At 45.2% G+C, this 21,603-nt stretch overlaps 1 protein-coding gene across 1 annotated transcript in view; it reads left to right on the forward strand.

Moving 5' to 3' along the window:
- The window catches only part of macf1b (microtubule actin crosslinking factor 1b), a 271,098-nt gene that overhangs the window by 141,577 nt on the left and 107,918 nt on the right, over positions 1-21,603 (forward strand). The window contains exon 10 of the mRNA XM_059641183.1: positions 12,762-12,932. Within this exon, the coding sequence (XP_059497166.1) occupies positions 12,762-12,932 (171 nt within the window). The remainder of the gene's footprint in view (positions 1-12,761; positions 12,933-21,603) is intronic.

Consider the following 21,603-nt stretch of genomic DNA (forward strand, 5'->3'; position numbering starts at 1 on the left):
ATGATCCCTGGAATGGTAGGTTTAACATACAATGAACGGCTAAGGATCCTGGGATTGTATTCATTAGAGTTTAGAAGGTTGAGGGGAGATCTAATAGTTGCCACCCAGGTTGACAGGGCTGTTAAGAAGGCATACAGTGTTTTAGCTTTTATTAATAGAGGGATCGAGTTCCAGAACCAAGAGGTTATGCTGCAGCTGTACAAAACTCTGGTGCGGCCGCACTTGGAGTATTGTGTACAGTTCTGGTCACTGCATTAAAAGAAGGATGTGGAAGCTTTGGAAAGGGTGCAGAGGAGATTTACTAGGATGTTGCCTGGTATGGAGGGAAGGTCTTACGAGGAAAGGCTGAGGAACTTGAGGCTATTTTCATTAGAGAGAAGAAGGTTGAGAGGTGACTTAATTGAAACATATAAAATAATCAGAGGGTTAGATAGGGTGGATAGGGAGAGCCTTTATCCTAGGATGGTGACGGCGAGCACGAGGGGGCATAGCTTTAAATTGAGGGGTGAAAGATATAGGACAGATGTCAGAGGTAGTTTCTTTACTCAGAGAGTAGTAAGGGAATGGAACGCTTTGCCTGCAACGGTAGTAGATTCGCCAACTTTAGGTACATTTAAGTCGTCATTGGACAAGCACATGGACGTACATGGAATAGTGTAGGTTAGATGGGCTTGAGATCGGTATGACAGGTCGGCACAACATCGAGGGCCAAAGGGCCTGTACTGTGCTGTAATGTTCCAAGTTCTACGTTCTATGAAACTTACAAGATAATGCATGGCTTAGAAGGGGTGGACGCTTGGAAGTTGTTTCCCTTAGGCGGGGAGACTAGGACCCATGGGCACAGCCTTAAAATTAGAGGGGGTAAATTTAAAACAGAAGAGATGACATTTCTTCAGCCAGAGAGTGGTGGGCTTGTGGGATTAGAACATAGAACATAGAACATAGGACAGTACAGCACAGAACAGGCCCTTCAGCCCACAATGTTGTGCCGACCATTGAACCTCATGTATGCACCCTCAAATTTCTGTGACCATATACATGTCCAGCAGTCTCTTAAATGACCCCAATGACCTTGCTTCCACAACTGCTGCTGGCAACGCATTCCATGCTCTCACAACTCTCTGCGTAAAGAACCTGCCTCTGACATCCCCTCTATACTTTCCACCAACCAGCTTAAAACTATGACCCCTCGTGCTAGCCATTTCTGCCCTGGGAAATAGTCTCTGGCTATCAACTCTATCTATGCCTCTCATTATCTTGTATACCTCAATTAGGTCCCCTCTCCTCCTCCTTTTCTCCAATGAAAAGAGACCGAGCTCAGTCAACCTCTCTTCATAAGATAAGCCCTCCAGTCCAGGCAGCATCCTGGTAAACCTCCTCTGAACCCTCTCCAAAGCATCCACATCTTATTGCCACGGAGTGCAGTGGAGGCCGGGACGTTGGATGCCTTCAAGGCAGAGATTGATAAATTCTTCATCTCACGAGGAATCAACGGCTACGGGGAGAGTGCAGGGAACTGGTGTTGAAATGCCCATCAGCCATGATTAAATGGCAGAGTGGACTCGATGGGCCGAATGGCCTTATTCCACTCCTACGTCTTCCCCGTCTTATGGGATAAGGCCAGGGGTGGGGAAACTCCAAAACTAATCAATTCCATGTTTCGGCCATCGGGTAATAAGCTCCAGGCCCCCGAGGCGAAACACGAGCCACTGCTCCGCCAGTCCGCGGCGGCTCTACCGTGACACTGGATGAGGGCCTGGATGGACATGCCACCCAGGGAGTGGGAGAAGGAGTTAGAACATAGAACATAGAACATAGAACATAGAACAGTACAGCACAGAACAGGCCCTTCAGCCCACAATGTTGTGCCGACCATTGATCCTCATGGATGCACCCTCAAATTTCTGTGACCATATGCATGTCCAGCAGTCTCTTAAATGACCCCAATGACCTTGCTTCCACAACTGCTGCTGGCAACGCATTCCATGCTCTCACAACTCTCTGCGTAAAGAACCTGCCTCTGACATCCCCTCTATACTTTCCACCAACCAGCTTAAAACTATGACCCCTCGTGCTAGCCATTTCTGCCCTGGGAAATAGTCTCTGGCTATCGACTCTATCTATGCCTCTCATTATCTTGTATACCTCAATTAGGTCCCCTCTCCTCCTCCTTTTCTCCAATGAAAAGAGACCGAGCTCAGTCAACCTCTCTTCATAAGATAAGCCCTCCAGTCCAGGCAGCATCCTGGTAAACCTCCTCTGAACCCTCTCCAAAGCATCCACATCTTTCCTATAATAGGGCGCCCAGAACTGGACGCAGTATTCCAAGTGCGGTCTAACCAAAGTTTTATAGAGCTGCAACAAGATCTCACGACTCTTAAACTCAATCCCCCTGTTAATGAAAGCCAAAACACCATATGCTTTCTTAACAACCCTGTCCACTTGGGTGGCCATTTTAAGGGATCTATGTATCTGCACACCAAGATCCCTCTGTTCCTCCACGCTGCCAAGAATCCTATCCTTAATCCTGTACTCAGCTTTCAAATTCGACCTTCCAAAATGCATCACCTCGCATTTATCCAGGTTGAACTCCATCTGCCACCTCTCAGCCCATCTCTGCATCCTGTCAATGTCCCGCTGCAGCCTACAACAGCCCTCTACACTGTCAACGACACCTCCGACCTTTGTGTCGTCTGCAAACTTGCTGACCCATCCTTCAATTCCCTCGTCCAAGTCATTAATAAAAATTACAAACAGTAGAGGCCCAAGGACAGAGCCCTGTGGAACCCCACTCACCACTGACTTCCAGGCAGAATATTTTCCTTCTACTACCACACGCTGTCTTCTGTTGGCCAGCCAATTCTGTATCCAAGCAGCTAAGTTCCCCTGTATCCCATTCCTCCTGACCTTCTGAATGAGCCTTCCATGGGGAACCTTATCAAATGCCTTACTGAAGTCCATATACACCACATCCACAGCTCGACCCTCATCAACCTTACTAGTCACATCCTCAAAAAACTCGATAAGGTTTGTAAGGCATGACCTACCCCTCACAAAGCCGTGTTGACTGTATTGAATCAAGCCATGCTCTTCCAGATGGTCATAAATCTTATCCCTCAGAATCCTTTCTAACACCTTGCAGACGACAGACGTGAGACTTAGCGGTCTATAATTGCCGGGAATTTCCCTATTTCCTTTCTATGTACAGCAGCAATGCTTTCTTTAATCAAAAATGCCATACCCCCTCCTATCTTGCCTCCCTTTCTATTATTCAGATAGTAATGGTTGGCGACTGGAAGATTGGGAATAGTGGATATTTTTTAACCATTTCTCATTGTTGCACCTTCTCACATGGGTGACAAGATTACAAGTCATCACTTACAGCACCATCTTAGGTATAAGGTGTAGATTCTTCAGTACACCACACTGGGCTGAGAGACCTCCACACTGGGACGAGAGACCCCCACATGGGGGTGAGAAAGATGACCACGCCAGGCCAATAGACCCTTACACAGGGCCGAGAGACCCCACACTGGGCTGGGAGACCTCCCACACCGGGCCGAGAGACCCCACACTGGGTTGATAGAGATCCGCACGGGGCCGAGAGACCAAACGCTGGGCCGGAACACCTCCCACACCGGGCCGAGAGACCCTGACACTGGGCCGAGATACGCCATGCCGGGCCAAGAGTGACCCCTACACTGGGTCGAGAAACACCCCACACCGGGCTGAGAGACCCTGACATCGGGCCAAAGGAGACCCTGACACTGGGCTGAGAGAAAACCCCACACCAGGCCGAGAGACCTCCACACCAGGCCGAGAGACCCTGACACTGGGCTGAGAGAGACCCCCCACACCATGCCCAGAGACCCTCACACCGGGCCGGGAGAATGCTGGTCCACACTGAAGCTGCTGATTGATCAAGAGTTTGAATCCACACAGAGGCCAGGAGTTCAGGACCTCACTGAGAAGAAAGAAGATACTGGAAAAAGAAGAACACAAAAGAGAAAAAAAAGAGATTGATGAAAGAAAACAAAATGGACAGAGAGGATGGGCTCAGGCTGAAAAGTCTTACTCTGCCACCATCTTGACCAGAAGCTGCAGTAGTGGTGAGCATAGAGAGACAGATGAGGATGGTTTGGCAGAAAACAGAGCAAGTTAATTTGAAAAGACAGGCAAGGGAAAGTCAGGAAGCAAGGTAACTCTGAAGAATTAAACTGTATTTATTTCAGTGCAATGTGTCTTACAGGGTATGGCTGATGAACACAAGACAAGTACGGGAACATGGGATTGAGCATCATAGCTTTACAGAAACAAGGCTGAGGGTGAGACAGGATTGGCAGCTCAATGTCCTGGGTTTTAAATGCTATTGGAATAATAGAAAGGGAGGCAAGATAGGAGGGGGTATGGCATTTTTGATTAAAGAAAGCATTGCTGCTGTACATAGAAAGGATATTTCTGAGGGATTGTCCAGTGAAGCTGTATGAGTGGATCTCAGAAATAAGAAAGGGATGATCATCTCGATGGGATTGTACTGAAGGCCCCAGTATAGTCAGTAGAAAGCTAAGGATTGAATACGTAGGGAGGCCTCAGACATATGAAGATAATAGAGTTGTTATAGTCGGGGATTTTAACATTGACGAGAACTGCCATAGTGTTAAGGGCTTGGATGGTAAGGAATTTGTTAAAGGTGTTCAAGAAAATTTTCTTTATCAACATGTAGATGTGTTTACTAGAGAAGGAGCAAAACTGGACCTTGTTTTGGGAAATATGGAGAGGGACTGAAGTTTTAGTGGGGAGAACTTTGGTGGGATCAAAGATCATAATTCTATTAGTTTTAAAATAGTTATGGAAAAGTATAGGCTTTGTATAAAAGTTAAAGTTCTTAAATGGAGTAATGCAAATTTTGACAGCATTAGACAGGAACTTTCAGCAGTTGATTGTAATAGACTGTTTGCAGATAAAGGGATGTCTGGCAAGTGGGAGGCTTTCAAAAGTAAGATCGTGAGAGTTCAGAGGCATTATGTTACTGTTGGAGTGAAATGTAAGGCTGGGAGGAGCAGGGAATAATGGTTGAATAAAGTTATTGAGGACCTGGTCAAAAATAAAAAGGAGGCATATGTTGGATGTAGACAACTGGGATCAGGTGAATCTTGTGAAGAGTATAAAGGGTGAGAGGCATTCTTAAGAGTGAAATTGTAGTGGTTACAATGAGGTCAGCCAGATGGACCTTATAAAATATGAGATCCCTGATTGGGGTTGTTAATCTGATCCAATCAGGGAGCCTTGGGTGGCTGGTATAAAAAGGAATGTCAGGGGTTCTGCACACTCTGACAGCTGGCTCTAAGCAAACTGGTCAAGGAATTTTGACATGTAAATAAAGGGTGAGTTGGTAATGGGATACCAACTTCTGTGGAGTCATTTCAGAAATCTGGAGGCAAAAATGAGTTATGAGAGATCCTTGACAGATAAGGTTAAGGGTAATCCAAATAGATCATACAAATACCTTAAGAGCAAAAGGGTAACTAGGGAGAGAATAGGGCCCTTTAAAGATCAATGAGGCCATCTTTGTATGGAACCACAGGAGCTGGGAGAGATACTGAATGAATATTTCACCTCAATGTCTATTGTGGAGAAAGAAATGGAGGCCAGGGAAATCAGAAATAAATAGTGATGTCTAGAAAACAGCCTGTATTTAAAAAGTGGCAACGCTGGAGGTCTTAAAAATCATAAAGATGGATTAATCTCGAGGAGCTGGTCAAGTGTGTGCCAAGGTGTGGTGGAAAGTTAGGGAAGAAATTGAAAGGCCCCCATCAGTGATCTTTGTATCGTCTATAGCCACGGGTAAGGTGTGGGAAAACTGGAGGATGATCAATGTTGTGCCTTCATTCAAGAAAGGCTGTGAGAAGAAGCTGGGGATCTATAGAGCAGTGAGTCTGACATTGATGGTGAGTAAATTGTTGGAGAGAATCCTGAAGGACAGGATTTACATGTATTTGGAAATGCAAGGACTGATTAGGAATAGTCAATATCATTTTGTGTGTGGGAAATCATGTCTCACTAATTTTACTGAATTTTTTGAGGAAGTGGCCAAAAGATTTTACAATACATTTAAGTCATCATTGGACAAGCATATGGACGTACATGGACTAGTGTAGGTTAGATGGGCTTCAGATCGGTATGACAGGTCGGCACAACATCGAGGGCCGAAGGGCCTGTACTGTGCTGGAATGTTCTATGTAAAACGATTGATGAGGGCAGAGCAGTAGACATTGTCTACATGGAGTTTCATAAAGTCTTCAACAAGGTTCCACATGGTAGACTAATCAGTAAAGTTGGATCAGATGGGATTCAGGGACAACTTACCAATTGGATACAAAATTTGCTTGAAGGTCGGAGACAGAGGGTGGTGGTGGATGGTTGTTTTTCAGGGTGGATCCACAGGGATGGGTGCTGTGTCTACTTTGTCAATTACTTATAGACAATTTGGATGGGAATATTGTAGACGTGGTCAGTAAGTTTACAGATGACACCACAATTGGTGGTATACTGCACAGTGAAGAAGTTTATCTACGATTACAAAGGGATCTTTATCAATTGTGTCCATGGGCTGAGGTCAGTAAATGGAGTTTAATTTGGATAAATGGAGTTATTCCACTTTAGTAAAACAAATGGTTTATGACGCGAAGGTTGGTGAAGTTATGGACAGTGTGAAGGGCTGTTGTAGGTTGCAATGGGACATTGACAGGATGCAGAGCTGGGCAAAGAAGTGGTGGATGGAATTCAACCCAGAAAAGTGTGAAGTGATTCAGTTTGAAAGGTTGAATTTGAATGTAGAATACAGGGTTAATGGTAGGATTCTTGGCAGTGTGGAGGAACAGAGGGATCTTGGGGTCCACGTCCATAGATCCCTCAAAGTTGCCATCCAAGTTGATAGGGTTGTAAAGAAGGCGTATGGTGTGTTGGCTTTCATTGGCAGGGGGATTGAGTTTAAGAGCCGCGAGGTTATGCTGTAGTTCTACAAAACCCTGACTAGGCCACAATTAGAATATTATGTTCATTTCTTTTTGCCTCATTATGGGAAAGATGTGGAAGCTTTACAGAGGAGGAGATTTACCAGGATACCGTCTGGACTGGAGGGAAGGTCTTATGAGGAAAGGTTGAGGGAGGTAGGGCTTTTCTCACTGGAGCGAAGAAGGATGAAAAGTGACTTGATAGAGATGCACAAGATGATGAGAGACATAGAGTGGGTAGTCACAGACATTTTCCCAGGGTGGAAATGAGTATGATGAGGGGGCAGAAATTTAAGGTGATGGGAAGAAGGTATCGAGGGGATGTCAGAGATAGGTTCTTTACACAGAGAGTGGTGGATCAGATGCATTAGAGACATTTACGCCACTCTTGGACAGACACTTGAATGACCGTATAATGTGATGTATGCAGGGTAGTTTGATCTTAATAAGATAAAAGGCCGGCTTAACATCACGGGCCAAAGGGCCTGTACTGTGCTGTACTGTTCTATGTTCTATGCTCCTTAAACAAAGTTAACTTATGTAGTTAATGGTCAGACCCTGGGTAGTGTTATTGAATTGAAAGCCACGGGGATTCAGGTATGTAGCTGTTTGAAATTTCCATCACAAGTAGACAGGGTGGTGAAGAAGGTGTTTAGCACACTTGCCTTCATTGCTCGGACCAGTGAGTGTAGGAGTTGGGATGTCGTGTTGAGGTTGTACAGGATAGTGGTGAGGCCACTTTTGGAATACTGTGTACAGTTCTGGTCACCCTGCTATAAGAAGGATATAATTAATCTGGAGACGGTTCAGAAGAGATTTGCCAGGATGTTATGGGGGCTACAGCATTTGAGTTATAAGGAGCAGCTGGATAAGCTGGGACTTTTTCACTGGAGCATAGAAGGTTGAGGGGTGACATTATAGATGTTTATAAAATTATGAGGGGCATAGATAAGGTGAAGAACAAATGACTTTTCTCTTCCTGGGGGAGTCCAAAATTAGGGGATATATTTTTAAGGTGAGAGGAGAAAGATTTGAAAGGGACCTGAGGGGCAACTTTTTCACACAGAGTGGTTCGTATGTGGAATGAACTGCCAGAGGAAGTGGTGGGCGCATGTAAAATTACAGCATTTAAAAGACAGACACATGAATAGGAAAGCTTTCAAGGAATCTGGGCCTAACACTGGCAAATAGAACTAGTTTAGCATGGACAAGTTGGGCCAAAGTGTCTGTTTCTATATGGTCTGACTCAAGAGTGAGAAAGTTTATGATACTCACAAAAAATCTCAACAACGCAGATAACCTAGAGAAATACATAAAATAGAGGGATCAAATAAATAAAAAAGTTTAAAAAAGCATAAAAATTAGCAATAAAGCAAAGGGAAGTCATGAAGATGTCTTACCAAAATATAAAGAGAGCAATAGGTTAGTTAAGGAAAACGTGGGACCTATCAGAGATGAAGGAAACTTGTGTGAAGGTGAAGAGGATATGGGAAGAATTAAATCTTTTTTGTGTCTGTATTCACAGAAAGAGATGTTGTGCAAATAGTAATCCCCGAGGAACAGTGTGAAATATTGAACAAAATAATCATAACAAGACAGGAAGTGTTAGAGGAGTTGGGTCCTTGAAAGCGGATAAGTTCCGTAAGGTGTTAAAGGAGGTCAGGGAGGAAATAGCCGGTACTCTAAGGATTATTTTCCAATCTTCACTAGACACAGATGAAGTGCCAGAGGTCTAGAAGAATGTAAATGTGGTTGTGTAGTTTAAAAAAGGGTACAAAGTATTATCGACCATTTAGTCTTCCTTTGGCGGTGGGTAAATTGTCAATCCTGAGAAATGGGATAAATTGTCACTTAGAAAGGCACGGGCTAGTCAGAGATAGTCAGCATGGCTTTGTTAAGGGAAACTTACAGAATTCTTTGAGGAAGTAACAAGGAGGATCGATGATGGTCGTGAACTGGATGTTGTATACATGGGTTTTAGTCAGGCATCTGACAAGGTCCAACACTGGCAGACTGGGCAAAAAAGTAAAATCCCATCGGATCCAGGGTAACACGTCAAATGGGCTTAGTAACAGGAAACCATCCTTCACGGTCGATGGCTGCCCTTACAAATGGAAAGCTGTTTCTAGCTGTGTTCCACAGAGTTCAGGGTTGGGACTCCTGCTGTTGTATTATGCAATGATGTTGATTTAAATATGAGGGGCACAATTGGGGCATTTGCAGATGATACAGAAAGTGGCCATGTCGTGGATAGTGTAGGAGATAGCTGTAAGCTCCAAACTGATACAGGTGGGTTGGTGGAGTGGGCAGGAAAGTGGCAGTTGGAGTTTGTCTCTGGTAAGTGTGAGGTAATGCATTTAAGAAAGTGTTAGGTAATACAGTAAGGGGGAATACACAATAAATGGGAATATACTGAGATGGGGAGATGAAGTGAGAGATCTGGGTGTCCAAGTGCACATGTCCCTAGTGCAGGTAGACTAAGGTTAGAAAGAAGGAATGTGGAATGCTCTCCTTTATTGGCAGAGGTAGAGAATATAAAAATAGGGATTTAATAATGAAACTGTGTAAGACATTGCTGAGGCTACAACTGGAGTATTTTGTGCAGCTCTGGTCATCATATTACAGGAAGGACATTATCACTCTGGAGAGAGTGTGGAGAAGATTTACCAGAACGCTGGCAGGACAGGAGAACTGTAGCTCCAAGGGAGGTTGGGATTATTTTCGTTGGCTGAGCTGTCTCCCTCAGCAGTGTTCAAAAACCTGGGATCATAGATTCAAGTGAAGTGGCAGAAGGATTAGAGAGAACATGAAGAACATGAGGTCAAAACTTTTCTTTGCAAAGAGGGTGATAGGTGCCTGGAATTTGTTATTTGAGTTGGTGGTGGAGACAGAGACCCTAAACTCTTGTAAAAAGTATCCAGATCTGCACCTTCAGTGCTATAAGCTGCAGGGCTGTGGGCCATCTGTGGGAAGATCGGATTAGAAAGGGTGTAGAACATAGAACAGTACAGCACAGAACAGGCCCTTCAGCCCACGATGTTGTGCCGACCATTGATCCTCATGTATGCACCCTCAAATTTCTGTGACCATATGCATGTCCAGCAGTCTTTTAAATGACCCCAATGACCTTGCTTCCACAACTGCTGCTGGCAACGCATTCCATGCTCTCACAACTCTCTGTATAAAGAACCCGCGTCTGACATCCCCTCTATACTTTGGTCCAACCAGCTTAAAACTATGACCCCTCGTGCTAGCCATTTCTGCACTGGGAAATAGTCTCTGGCTATCAACTCTATCTATGCCTCTCATTATCTTGTATACCTCAATTAGGTCCCCTCTCCTCCTCCTTTTCTCCAATGAAAAAAGTCCGAGCTCAGTCAACCTCTCTTCATAAGATAAGCCCTTCAGTCCAGGCAGCATCCTGGTAATCCTCCTCTGAGCCCTCTCCAAAGCATCCACATCTTTCCTATAATAGTGCGACCAGAACAGCCCTCTGATGAAGGGTCTAGGCCCGAAACGTCAGCTTTTGTGCTCCTGAGATGCTGCTTGGCCTGCTGTGTTCATCCAGCCTCACGTTTTGCAGTATTCCAAGTGCGGTCTAACCAAAGTTTTATAGAGCTGCAACAAGATCTCACGACTCTTAAACTCAATCCCCCTGTTAATGAAAGCCAAAACACCATATGCTTTCTTAACAACCCTGTCCACTTGGGTGGCCATTTTAAGGGATCTATGTATCTGCACACCAATGTCCCTCTGTTCCTCCACACTGCCAAGAATCCTATTCTTAATCCTGTACTCAGCTTTCAAATTCGACCTTCCAAAATGCATCACCTCGCATTTATCCAGGTTGAACTCCATCTGCCATCTCTCAGCCCATCTCTGCATCCTGTCAATGTCCCGCTGCAGCCTACAACAGCCCTCTATACTGTCAACAACACCTCCAACCTTCGTGTCGTCTGCAAACTTGCTGACCCATCCTTCAATCCCCTCATCCAAGTCATTAATAAAAATTACAAACAGTAGAGGCCCAAGGACAGAGCCCTGTGGAACACCACTCACCACTGACTTCCAGGCAGAATATTTTCCTTCTACTACCACTCGCTGCCTTCTGTTGGCCAGCCAATTCTGTATCCAGACAGCTAAGTTCCCCTGTATCCCATTCCTCCTGACCTTCTGAATGAGCCTACCATGGGGGACCTTATCAAATGCCTTACTGAAGTCCATACCACATGTATGTGTGTCAACCACATTGCTGTGGGTCTGGAGTCACATGTAGGCCAGACCAGGCAAGGATGACACTTTCCTTCCCCAAAGGACACAAGTGAACCAGATAGGCTTTTCCCCAACAATAGACCTACAATCATCATTAGATTCTTAATTCCAGATATATTTTATTGAATTCAAATTCCACCCTCTGCTATGGCAGGATCTGAGCTTGGGTCCCAGGAACATTATCCAGGTCTCTGGATTAACAGTCCAGTGATAATACCGCTAGGCCATTGCCTCCCCTGGTTTTGGAGACAGGGAAAGATGAATTTAGGAAATGAAAGTGTTGGGCAGGCTTCCCAATGTGTTTTGCTTTCTAGCATGGTTCCTGGAGGTGGTGACACAGCAGCAAAGGTAACACTGTTAGGCAGGACCCATTCAGAGATATTATTAAATACCTCTGGAGCAGATGGAACCTTGAACCTGGGCCTCCTGGCTTTGAGGTAGGGACACTACCTATGTAGCAGTGGTGGGCAGGTCATTGGGTGTTTTTGGGCTGGCATGGACAAGATGGGCCAAATGACTACTTTTTGTGCAGAAACATTTCTGTGGTTCTACCGTCTAGAATCATGGCTCGATTGCACAGACTTTTAACAGAAACCTAGGGCAGAGGGGATGTGGTTTAGCAGGAGAAGCGTGGCCGAGGTGGCTACAGGTAGTAAAAGGGGCTTGTCGGGGCTACAGTTAGCAGGTATCCTTCTGTATCACCCCACCCATCATGGACACTCCTTATGCTCAATGAAACATCTCCAAAATCCCATCCCCAGTAGAATGCTCCCTAGCCCCCAACCCCAATGGCATCTTCCTGCATCCTTATCCCCAATGGAAGCACTGATCACTGGTGTCCCAGGCCTGCCTCCCCACTTGAGGACCATCAGGATCCCTCTCCTTAACTCCCACAAATGAGCATTGTTACCTAGTGCCAACTATCTACAGAAGATTATATTCCCTGTGAAATCTCCCAAATCATTTCCCATTCCACATCGATCCTGCTCTTGTCAGAATCCCCTTTATTCTCTGTCTCTGGATCTCCTGGAATTCCCACATTCTCCATCTTGTTTGAACTATGACCTGCCACTTTCTCTAAAATTCATATTAATTTGGTTCCTGTTTCTTTCAGTGAATTTTGAAGGCTATTTCTAATGAAAACATTACCTGTTCATTCTTGTACTCAGTGTTGGGCTGCTGATTGCCCCAATAGTTTTGGGATGAAGATTCTAAAACTATTTGTGACTTTGACACAAACTGAGTGCGACACTGGGTTCATTTGATGGGACAGACAGTGAACAATCTTATTCTGGGTTTAGAATCACCCAATAACTGTGTAGAAATACCAACTTTCTTTTTCTGACTTGGGTTGGGTAAAGTGGTTGAGGCAGTTTAAGGTTTATGTCACTTTTACTGACACTGCATTTTATTTCCCAGCGGTGTACACTGATTTCTGAAAACTGCTGTTCACTCTCAGTGACTTGTTCTTCACAGGAACTGTACAAAGAACTGGAAGCCAAGCAGTGCGCATATGACAGTGTTTACACAATGATGGAACAATTCCTCAGTGACTGTGGCAATTCAAAGAGGTCAAAGACAGAGCACAGCTTCCACACATTGCACCACAAGTGGAACACAGTTCATCTGAAAATGCAGGAAAGAAAAGTAAGAGGAGATATTGCTTTCTGACTGAGATAGGCAGAATGTATATGTCATGATAGGGAGAGAGGTGGGGACAATGTACAAATTAGGAGCATGTAGTGAAGGGGCAACGTTATGATTGAATGAAGTCTGTCTGCTGGCAGACAGCAGAAGGTTGACTTCTTTATTTGATGGGTAGGATTGGTGAGTGGAACCTGTGGGTCTATGCTGGAACCTCATGGAAAGCCGATTGTGAAAAAGACATCAGGAGGTTTCAGACAGATGTAGAAACATTAAGTGAGTGGGCAAAGTATCTAGTAGATGGAGTTTAATGTGGGAAAACCTTGTGAAGAAAATTCAAAGAACAGATGCTGTGTACAGTCAAGTTATATTCCCTCAAATGGAACAGATAGGACCAACAAACCCACAGACAGCCAGAGCCTTTTCCCCAGGGCAGGACTGGCTGCCACCAGGGGTCACAGTTTTAAACTGTTAGGAAGGTATGGAGGAGACGTCAGAGGGAGGTTCTTCACCCAGACAGTTGTGAGCGCATGGAATACTTTACCAGTGGAAGTCGTGGAAGCAGAGTCATTAGTGACATTTAAGCGACTGCTGGACATGTACATGGACAGCAGTGAATTGAGGGGAATGTAGGTTAGGTTATTTTATTTTTGGGTTAGGATTATTCCATGGCACAACATCGTGGGCCGAAGGGCCTGTACTGTGCTGTACTTTTCTATGTTCTGTGTTCTAGATCCCAGGATGACAAAGGAGATAGTAATTAAAATTTTCAAAAAAGTGGGTTTGTGGCAGGTATCAGGTAGAAAAAATAATTGAAGAGCAAGAGGATTACAGAATATTTGGAGCAAAGATGAAAATGTGGCAAAGAGAAGCAAGGAAATTCCGAGCCCCTTCTCAAACCCATGCACATGTTCAGAGAGACACAAACAAATGTGGAGAATACTGGGCAAACGCAGGTACATGGGAACACACCACAGGCCTGGCTTTGAGGTTTCCTCCACTTCCTTCAAATCCACTCATTTACTTGTTTCCAGATTATTTCAACTCTTTGTTGAAGGCACAGGACAATTGATACATTAGTTATCCAGCTACTGATTAGCAGTAACATGCAGTTAGTTAGCTCAGTTGGCTCGATAGCTAGCTGACAATGCAGAGTGACACCAACAGCATGGGTTCAATTACTATGTTATTTGAGGTTACAATGATGGATTGTCCTCCACCTGAGGCATGGGGACCTTCAGGCCAAACCACCAGTCATCTCTCTAATCAGAGAGCACCATATTCTGATGGAGCACCTCTATCTTTAGAGGTAACAGCTTACAGCAAATGATAGGAGAGAATAGCTAGCTCTTAGTTATTTCACGGCAGAAAGAAAGAAAAGTAGATGTAGTCTCTTGCAATCTGAATCCTCCACCTCCCCATTGTTCACACACGAGCTGTCTACTTACCCAGGAGCCAATAAGAGGTTTAATCATTGATTCATTGGTCATGGGCATTGCTGGCTTGAGAAGGTGGGGGTGAGCTGCCTCCTTGAACCACTGCAGTCTATGCACTGTTGGTTGACCCACAATGACCCTTAAGGAGGGAATTCCAGGATTTTGACCCAGTGACTGTGAAGGGACAGCAATATATTTCCCAGTCAGGATGGTGAGTGATTTGGAGGGGAACTTAAAGGGGAGGTGTTCCCATGTATCTGCTGCCCTTGTCCTTCTCGATGGAAGTGGTTTTGGGTTTGGAAGGTGCTGCCTGAGGATCTTTGGTGAATTTCTGCAGAGCATCTTGTAGATGGTACACACTGCTGCTACTGAGTGTCGATGGTGGAGGGAGTGGGATGTTTGTGGATGTGGTGCCAATCAAGCGGCTGCTTTGTCCTGGACGGTGTCAAGTTTCTTGAGCGTTGTTGGGGCTACACCCATCCAGGCAAGTGGGGACCATTCCATCACACTCCTGACTTGTGCCTTGTAGATGGTGGACAGGCCTTGGGGAGTCAGGAGGTGAGTTACTCACTGCAGTATTCCCAGCTTCTGGCCTGCTCTTGTAGCCACTGTGTTTATTTGGTTAGTAGCATTTTTTGTTCTGAGTACAGATTCCAGAATCTGCAGTAATTTGTTCTGGCATTTATTTGGTGAGTCCAGTTGAGTTTCTGGTCAATGCAAACATCCAGGATGCTGATAGTGGGGGATTCAATGATTGTCACAGGGCGGTGGTTAGATTGTCCCTTATTGGTGATGGTCATAGCCTGGCATTTGTGTGGCATGAATGTCACTTGTCACTTTTCAGCCCAACCTGGATATTGTCCAAATCTTGTTGCATTTGAACACGGACTGCTTCAGTATCTGAGGAGTCGTGAATGGTGCTGAACATTGTGTAATCATCAGCAATAATCTCACTTCTGACCTTATGATGGAGGGAAGGCCATTGATGAAGCAGCTGAAGATGGTTGGGCTGAGGGACACTAGCCTGAAGGAGTCCTGCAGAGAATTCATTCCATGTTTGAACCAAGGCTGAAAATAGGTCAGGAGCTGGGTGGCCCTGGCGGAACCCAAACTGGGCGTCTCTGAGCAGGAGCTGCTTGATAGCCCTGTTACTGACACCTTCCATCACTTTACTGATGGTCGAGAGGAGACTGATGGGGCGGTAACTGGCCGGGTTGGATTTCTCCTTCTTTTTGTGTACAGGACATACCTGGGCAATTTTCCATATTGTCGGGTAGATCCCAGTGTTGTGACTGTACTGGAACAGCTTGGCTCAGGGAGCGGCATGTTCTGGAGCACAAGCCTTCAGTGCTATGGCCGGAAAGCTGTCAGGGCCTGTAGCCTTTGCAGTATCCAGTGTCTCCTACTGTTTCTTGATATCATGTGGAATGAATCGAATTGGCTGAAGACGGGTATCTGTGATGCTGGGGACCACTGTAGGAGGGAGAGATGGATCATCCACTCAGCACTTCTGGCTGAAGATAGCTGCGAATGCTTCAGCCTTACCTTTTGCCCTGATCAGAATCACATGACACCAGGTGATAGTCCAACAGGTTTATTTGAAAACACAAGCTTTCGCGGCCTTGATCCTCCTTCAGGTACTGGTGAGAGCCACATCATTTTGCCCTGATGTGCCGGGCTCTTCCGTCATTGAGGACGGGGATATTTGTGGATCCTCCTCCTCCAGTGAGTTGTTTAATTGCCCACCACCATTCACCACTGGATGTGGCAGGATTTCAGAGCTTAGATCTGGTCCATTGGTTGTGGGATCACCTAGATCTGTCTATCACTTGCTTTCGCTGTTTGGCATGCAAGGAGCCCTGTTTGGTGGCTTCACCGGGTTAATACCTCACCTTCAGGTATGTCTGGTGCTGCTCCTGGCCTGCCCTCCTGCACTCTCCATTGAACCAGTCTGATCCCCTGGCCCGATGGTAATGGTTGAGCGGGGGATATGCCGGGCCATGAGCTTACAGATGGTGCTGGAGTACAACTCTGCTGCTGTTGATGACCCACAGCGCCTCATGGATGCCCAGTCTTGAGTTGCTAGATCTGTGAGAAGTCTGTCCCATTGAGCACGGTGATAGTGTTACACAACACGATGGAGGTTGTTCTCAATGTGAAAGCAGGATTTTGTCTCCACAAGGACTGTACGATGGTCACTCTTACTGTTACTGTCATGGACAGATGTAACTGCAGCTGGAAGATTGGTGAGGATGAAGTCAGGTATGTTTTCGCCTCTTGTTGGTTCCCTCACCACCTGCCACAGACTCTGTCGAACAACAATGTCCTTTAGGACCCCACCAGCTCGATCAGTAGTGCTGTTGCCGAGCCACTCCTCAAACTGGAATTGAAAGGGAAGGAGCACCTCAAGAAAGTTACCATTACCAGGGAAGTACAGAGTAAATTGTTGGAGTTTGACAACTCCCCAGCTCATGATGGATTTCATAGAACATAGAACTATACAGCGCAGAACAGGCCCTTCGGCCCTTGATGTTGCACTAACCTGTAAACTAATCTAAGCCCCTCCCCCTACACTATCCCATAATCATTCATCCTAGGGTTTTCAACAAAAAGCCCAGTGAGACGGTTGATACATTGGTTTTAATTTGCCAAAACTCACAGGACTCAGGGATGGTTCCATTTGATTGGAAAATATTGAATATCACTATTGAAAAACAAAAGGTAGAGTGAAGAGCAGGAAACCACAGGTCAGTTCGCTTAATGTCTGTTATTGGGAAAATATTAGAAACTGTTATTAAAGACATAACAGCCACATAATAATGGGGAGGCAATGGCCTAGTGATATTACCGCTGGACTGTTAATCCAGAAACCCAGATAATATTTTCTGGGGATCCAGGTTTGAATCCTGCCATGCCAGATGGTGGAATTTGAATTCAATAAAATATCTGGAATTAAGAATGTAATGATGACCATGAATCCATTGTCGATTGTTGGGAACAAAAAACCCATCTGTTTCAATAATGTCCTTTCGGGAAGGAAACTGCCATCCTTACCTGGTTGGCCTACATGTGACTCCAGACCCACAGCAATGTGGTTGACTCTGAGCTGCCCTCTGGGAAATTAGGGATGGGCAATAAAAGCTGCCTGGTCAGTGATGTCCTCATCCTGTGAATGAATAAAGGAGAAATAAAGGTGTCATATCAAAGTCTATTGGGGAAAATAAAAGCTCATGGTGTTAGGGGTAATGTATTGACATGGAAAAAGGAGTGGTTGACTAGTGGGAAGCAGACAATAGAAAGACATGATAATAAAATGTGAGGCTGGATGAACACAGCAGGCCAAGCAGCATCTCAGGAGCACAAAAGCTGACGTTTCGGGCCTAGACCCTTCATCAGAGAAAGACATGGGTCTTTTTCACGCTGGCAGGAGGTTACAAGTGGTGTGCCACAGGGGTTAGGCCTGGCTGGGACTTCAACTCTTCATAAAGAACAAAGAAAATTACAGCACAGGAACAGGCCCTTCTGCCCTCCAAGCCTGTGCTAATCCAGATCCTCTGTCTAAGCCTGTCACCTACATTCCAAGGATCTGTATCCCTCTGCTCCCTGCCCATTCATGTATCTGTCCAAATATATCTTAAAAGATACTATCGTGTCTGCGTCTACCACCTCTGCTGGCAACGCGTTCCAGGCACCAACCACCCTCTGTGTAAAGAACTTTCCACGCATATCTCCCTTAAACTTTCCTCCTCTCACTTTGAACTCATGACGTCTAGTAATTGAGTCCCCCACTCTGGGAAAAAGCTTCTTGCTATCCACCCTGTCTATACCCCTCATGATTTTGTAGACCTCAATCAGGTCCCCCCTCAACCTCCGTCTTTCTAATGTAAATAATCCTAATCTACTCAACCTCTTTTCATAGCTAGTGCCCTTCATACCAGGCAACATCTTGGTGAACCTCCTCTGCACCCTCTCCAAAGCATCCACACCCTTTTGGTAATGTGGCGACCAGAACTGTATGCAGTACTCCAAATGTGGCCGAACCAAAGTCTTATACAACTGTAACATGACCTGCCAACTCTTGTACTCAATGCCCCATCTGATGAATGAAAGCGTGCCATATGCCTTCTTACCACCCTGTTGACCTGTGTCGCCACCTTCAGGGTACAATGGGCCTGAACACCCAGATCTCTCTGTTCATCAATTTTCTCCAGAGCTTTTCCATTTACCATATAGTTCGCTCTTGAATTGGATCTTCCAAAATGCATCACCTCGCATTTGCCTGGTTTGAACTCCCATCTGCTATTTCTCCACCCAACTCTCTAATCTATCTGTATTCTGCTGCATTCTCCGACAGTCCCCTTCACTATCTGCTACTCCACCAATCTTAGTGTTGTGTACAAACTTGCTAATCAGACCATCTATACCTTCCTCCAGATCATTTATGTATATCACAAACAACAGTGGTCCCAGCACAGATCCCTGTGGAACACCACTCATCACAGTTCTCTATTTTAAGAAACTCCCTTCCACTACAACTGTCTGTCTCCTGTTGCCCAGCCAGTTCTCTATCCATCTAGCTAGTACACCCAGGACTCCACGCAACTTCACTTTCTCCATCAGACTACCATGGGTAACCTTATCAAATGCCTTACTGAAATCCATTATATGTTCTTCCTTCATCTATCAACTTTGTCACTTCCTCAAAGAATTCTATTAAGTTGGTAAGACATGACCTTCCCTGCACTAAACCATGCTGCCTATCACTAATAAGCCCACTTTCTTCCAAATGTAAATAGATCCTATCCCTCAGTATATTCTCCAGCAGCTTCCCCACCCCTGATGTCAGGCTCATCAGTCTATAATTATCTGGATTATCCTTGCTACCCTTCTTGACAGAAAGTGAGTATTCCCTTTGGATTCCCCTTGATTCACTTCGGTAGGAGTAACAGGAATACAGAGTACTGTGCTAATCTTAAGATTCTTGGTAGTGTGGATGAGCAGAGAGATCTCAGTGTCCATGTGTATGGATCCCTGAAAGTTGCCACCCAGGTTGACAGGGCTGTTAAGAAGCTGTACGGTGTGTTAGGTTTCATTGGTAGAGGGATTGAGTTTCGGAGCCATGAGGTCATCTTGCAGCTGTACAAACCTCCGGTGCGGTCGCATTTGGAGTATTGTTTGCAGTTCTGGTCGCCGCATTATAGGAAGGATGTGGAAGCATTGGAAAGGGTGCAGAGGAGAGTTACCAGGATGTTGCCTGGTCTGGAGCGAAGGTCATGAGGAAAGGCTGAGGGACTTGAGGCTGTTTTCATCAGAGGGAAGAAGGTTGAGAGGTGACTTAATGGAGACATATAAAATAATCAGAGGGTTAGATAGGGTGGATAGGGAGAGCCTTTTTCCTAGGATGGTGATGGCTAGTACGAGGGATCATAGCTTTAAATTGAGGGGTGAAAGATATAGGATAGAAGTCAGAGGTCGATTCTTTACTCAGAGGGTAGTAAGGGCGTGGAATGCCCTGCCTGCAACAGTAGTAGACTCACCAAGTTTAAAAGCATTTAAATGGTCATTGGATAAACATACGGATAATAATGGAATCATGTAGGTTAGATGGGCTTCAGATTGGTTTCACAGGTCGGCACAACATCAAGTACCAAAGGTACTGTAGCTTTTGATGTTCTACATTCTGTCAACAAGGGGACAACTTTAGCAGTCCTCCAGGACTACACCCATGCTCAAGGATGTTGCAAAGATATCTGTTTAGGCCCTAGCTATTTCCTCTCTCACTTCCCTCAGCAATCTGGGATAGATCCCATCTGGATCTGGGGACTTGCCCACCCTAATGCCTTTTAGAATACCCAACACTTACCCCTCACTTATCCCGACGTGATCTCGAGCAATCAAACATCCATCCCTAACCTCAACATCCATCATGTCCCTCGCCTCAGTGAATACCGACATAAAGTACTCATTAAGAATGTGCTTCAGAATGTGCATTAATTCCTGTGTTATACTTTTTCATCTGTTCATTTGTTCAAGCCTATGACTTGCAGTGTACTATAGAGATCAATCTGAGACCTTTGTGATTGTTTTGAGACAACTTGGTTGTGAATATCGAAGGTATAATTAGTAACTTTGCAGGCAACATGAAAATTGGTGGTGTGTACAGTGAGGACGATGGTCTCAGGCTGCAGCCTTGATAGAACATAGAACATTGAACAGTACAGCACAGTACAGGCCCTTCGGCCCACGATTTTGTGCCGAACTTTTACCCTCAACCTAAGGTCTACCTGACCTCCACCCCTACCTTATACTATCATCCATATGCCTATCTAATAGCTGCTTAAATGCCCCTAATGAGGCCAACTCCACTACTGTCTCTGGCAATGCATTCCACACTCCTACCATTCTCTGAGTAAAGAACCTGCCTCTGACGTCTCCCTGATATCTATCTCCTTTCACTTTAGAACTATGTCCCCTCATAAAATCTACCTCCACCCTAGGAAAAAGTCTCTGGCTGTCCACTCTATCTTTCCCTCTGATCATTTTGTACACCTCTATCAAGTCACCACTCATCCTTCGTCATTCTAAAGAGAAAAGCCCAAGCTCTTTCAACCTTTCATCGTAAGACCTTCCCTCCATTCCAGGCAACATCCTGGTAAATCTCCTCTGCACCTTTTCCAAAGCTGCCACATCTTTCTTGTAATGAGGAGACCAGAACTGGACACAATACTCCAGATGTGGCCAAACCAGGCTTTTGTATAGCTGGAGCATAACTTCACGGCTCTTGAACTCAATCCCTCTATTAATGAAAGCTAACACACAAATGTCTTCTTAATAACTCTATCCACCCGGGTGGCAGCTTTCAGGGAACTATGAACATGAACCCCAAGATCCCTCTGCTCCTCCACACTGCCAAGAATCTTTCCATTAGCCCTGTATTCTGCTTTCAAGCGTTTCCTTCCAAAATGGATATACCTCACACTTTTCACACTGATATTGATTAGCTGGTAAATTGGGCACAGCAATGGCAGATATATTTAATCCTGATAAGTGTGAGATACTGCATTTTGGGAGGTCTAATAAGGTGAGGATATTCACATTGAATGGTATGTCCCTTGGGAGAATTGAGGAACAAAGAGACCTTCGTGTGCAAGCCTAGAAATTCTTGAAGGTGTCAGCACAGGTAAGCCAGGGCACAGAATGTAGGAGCAGGGAAGCCTTGTTAATGCTTTATAAAATGT

Source organism: Stegostoma tigrinum, chromosome 2 (assembly GCF_030684315.1).
Source record: "Stegostoma tigrinum isolate sSteTig4 chromosome 2, sSteTig4.hap1, whole genome shotgun sequence".
Classification (NCBI taxonomy): Eukaryota; Metazoa; Chordata; class Chondrichthyes; order Orectolobiformes; family Stegostomatidae; genus Stegostoma; species Stegostoma tigrinum.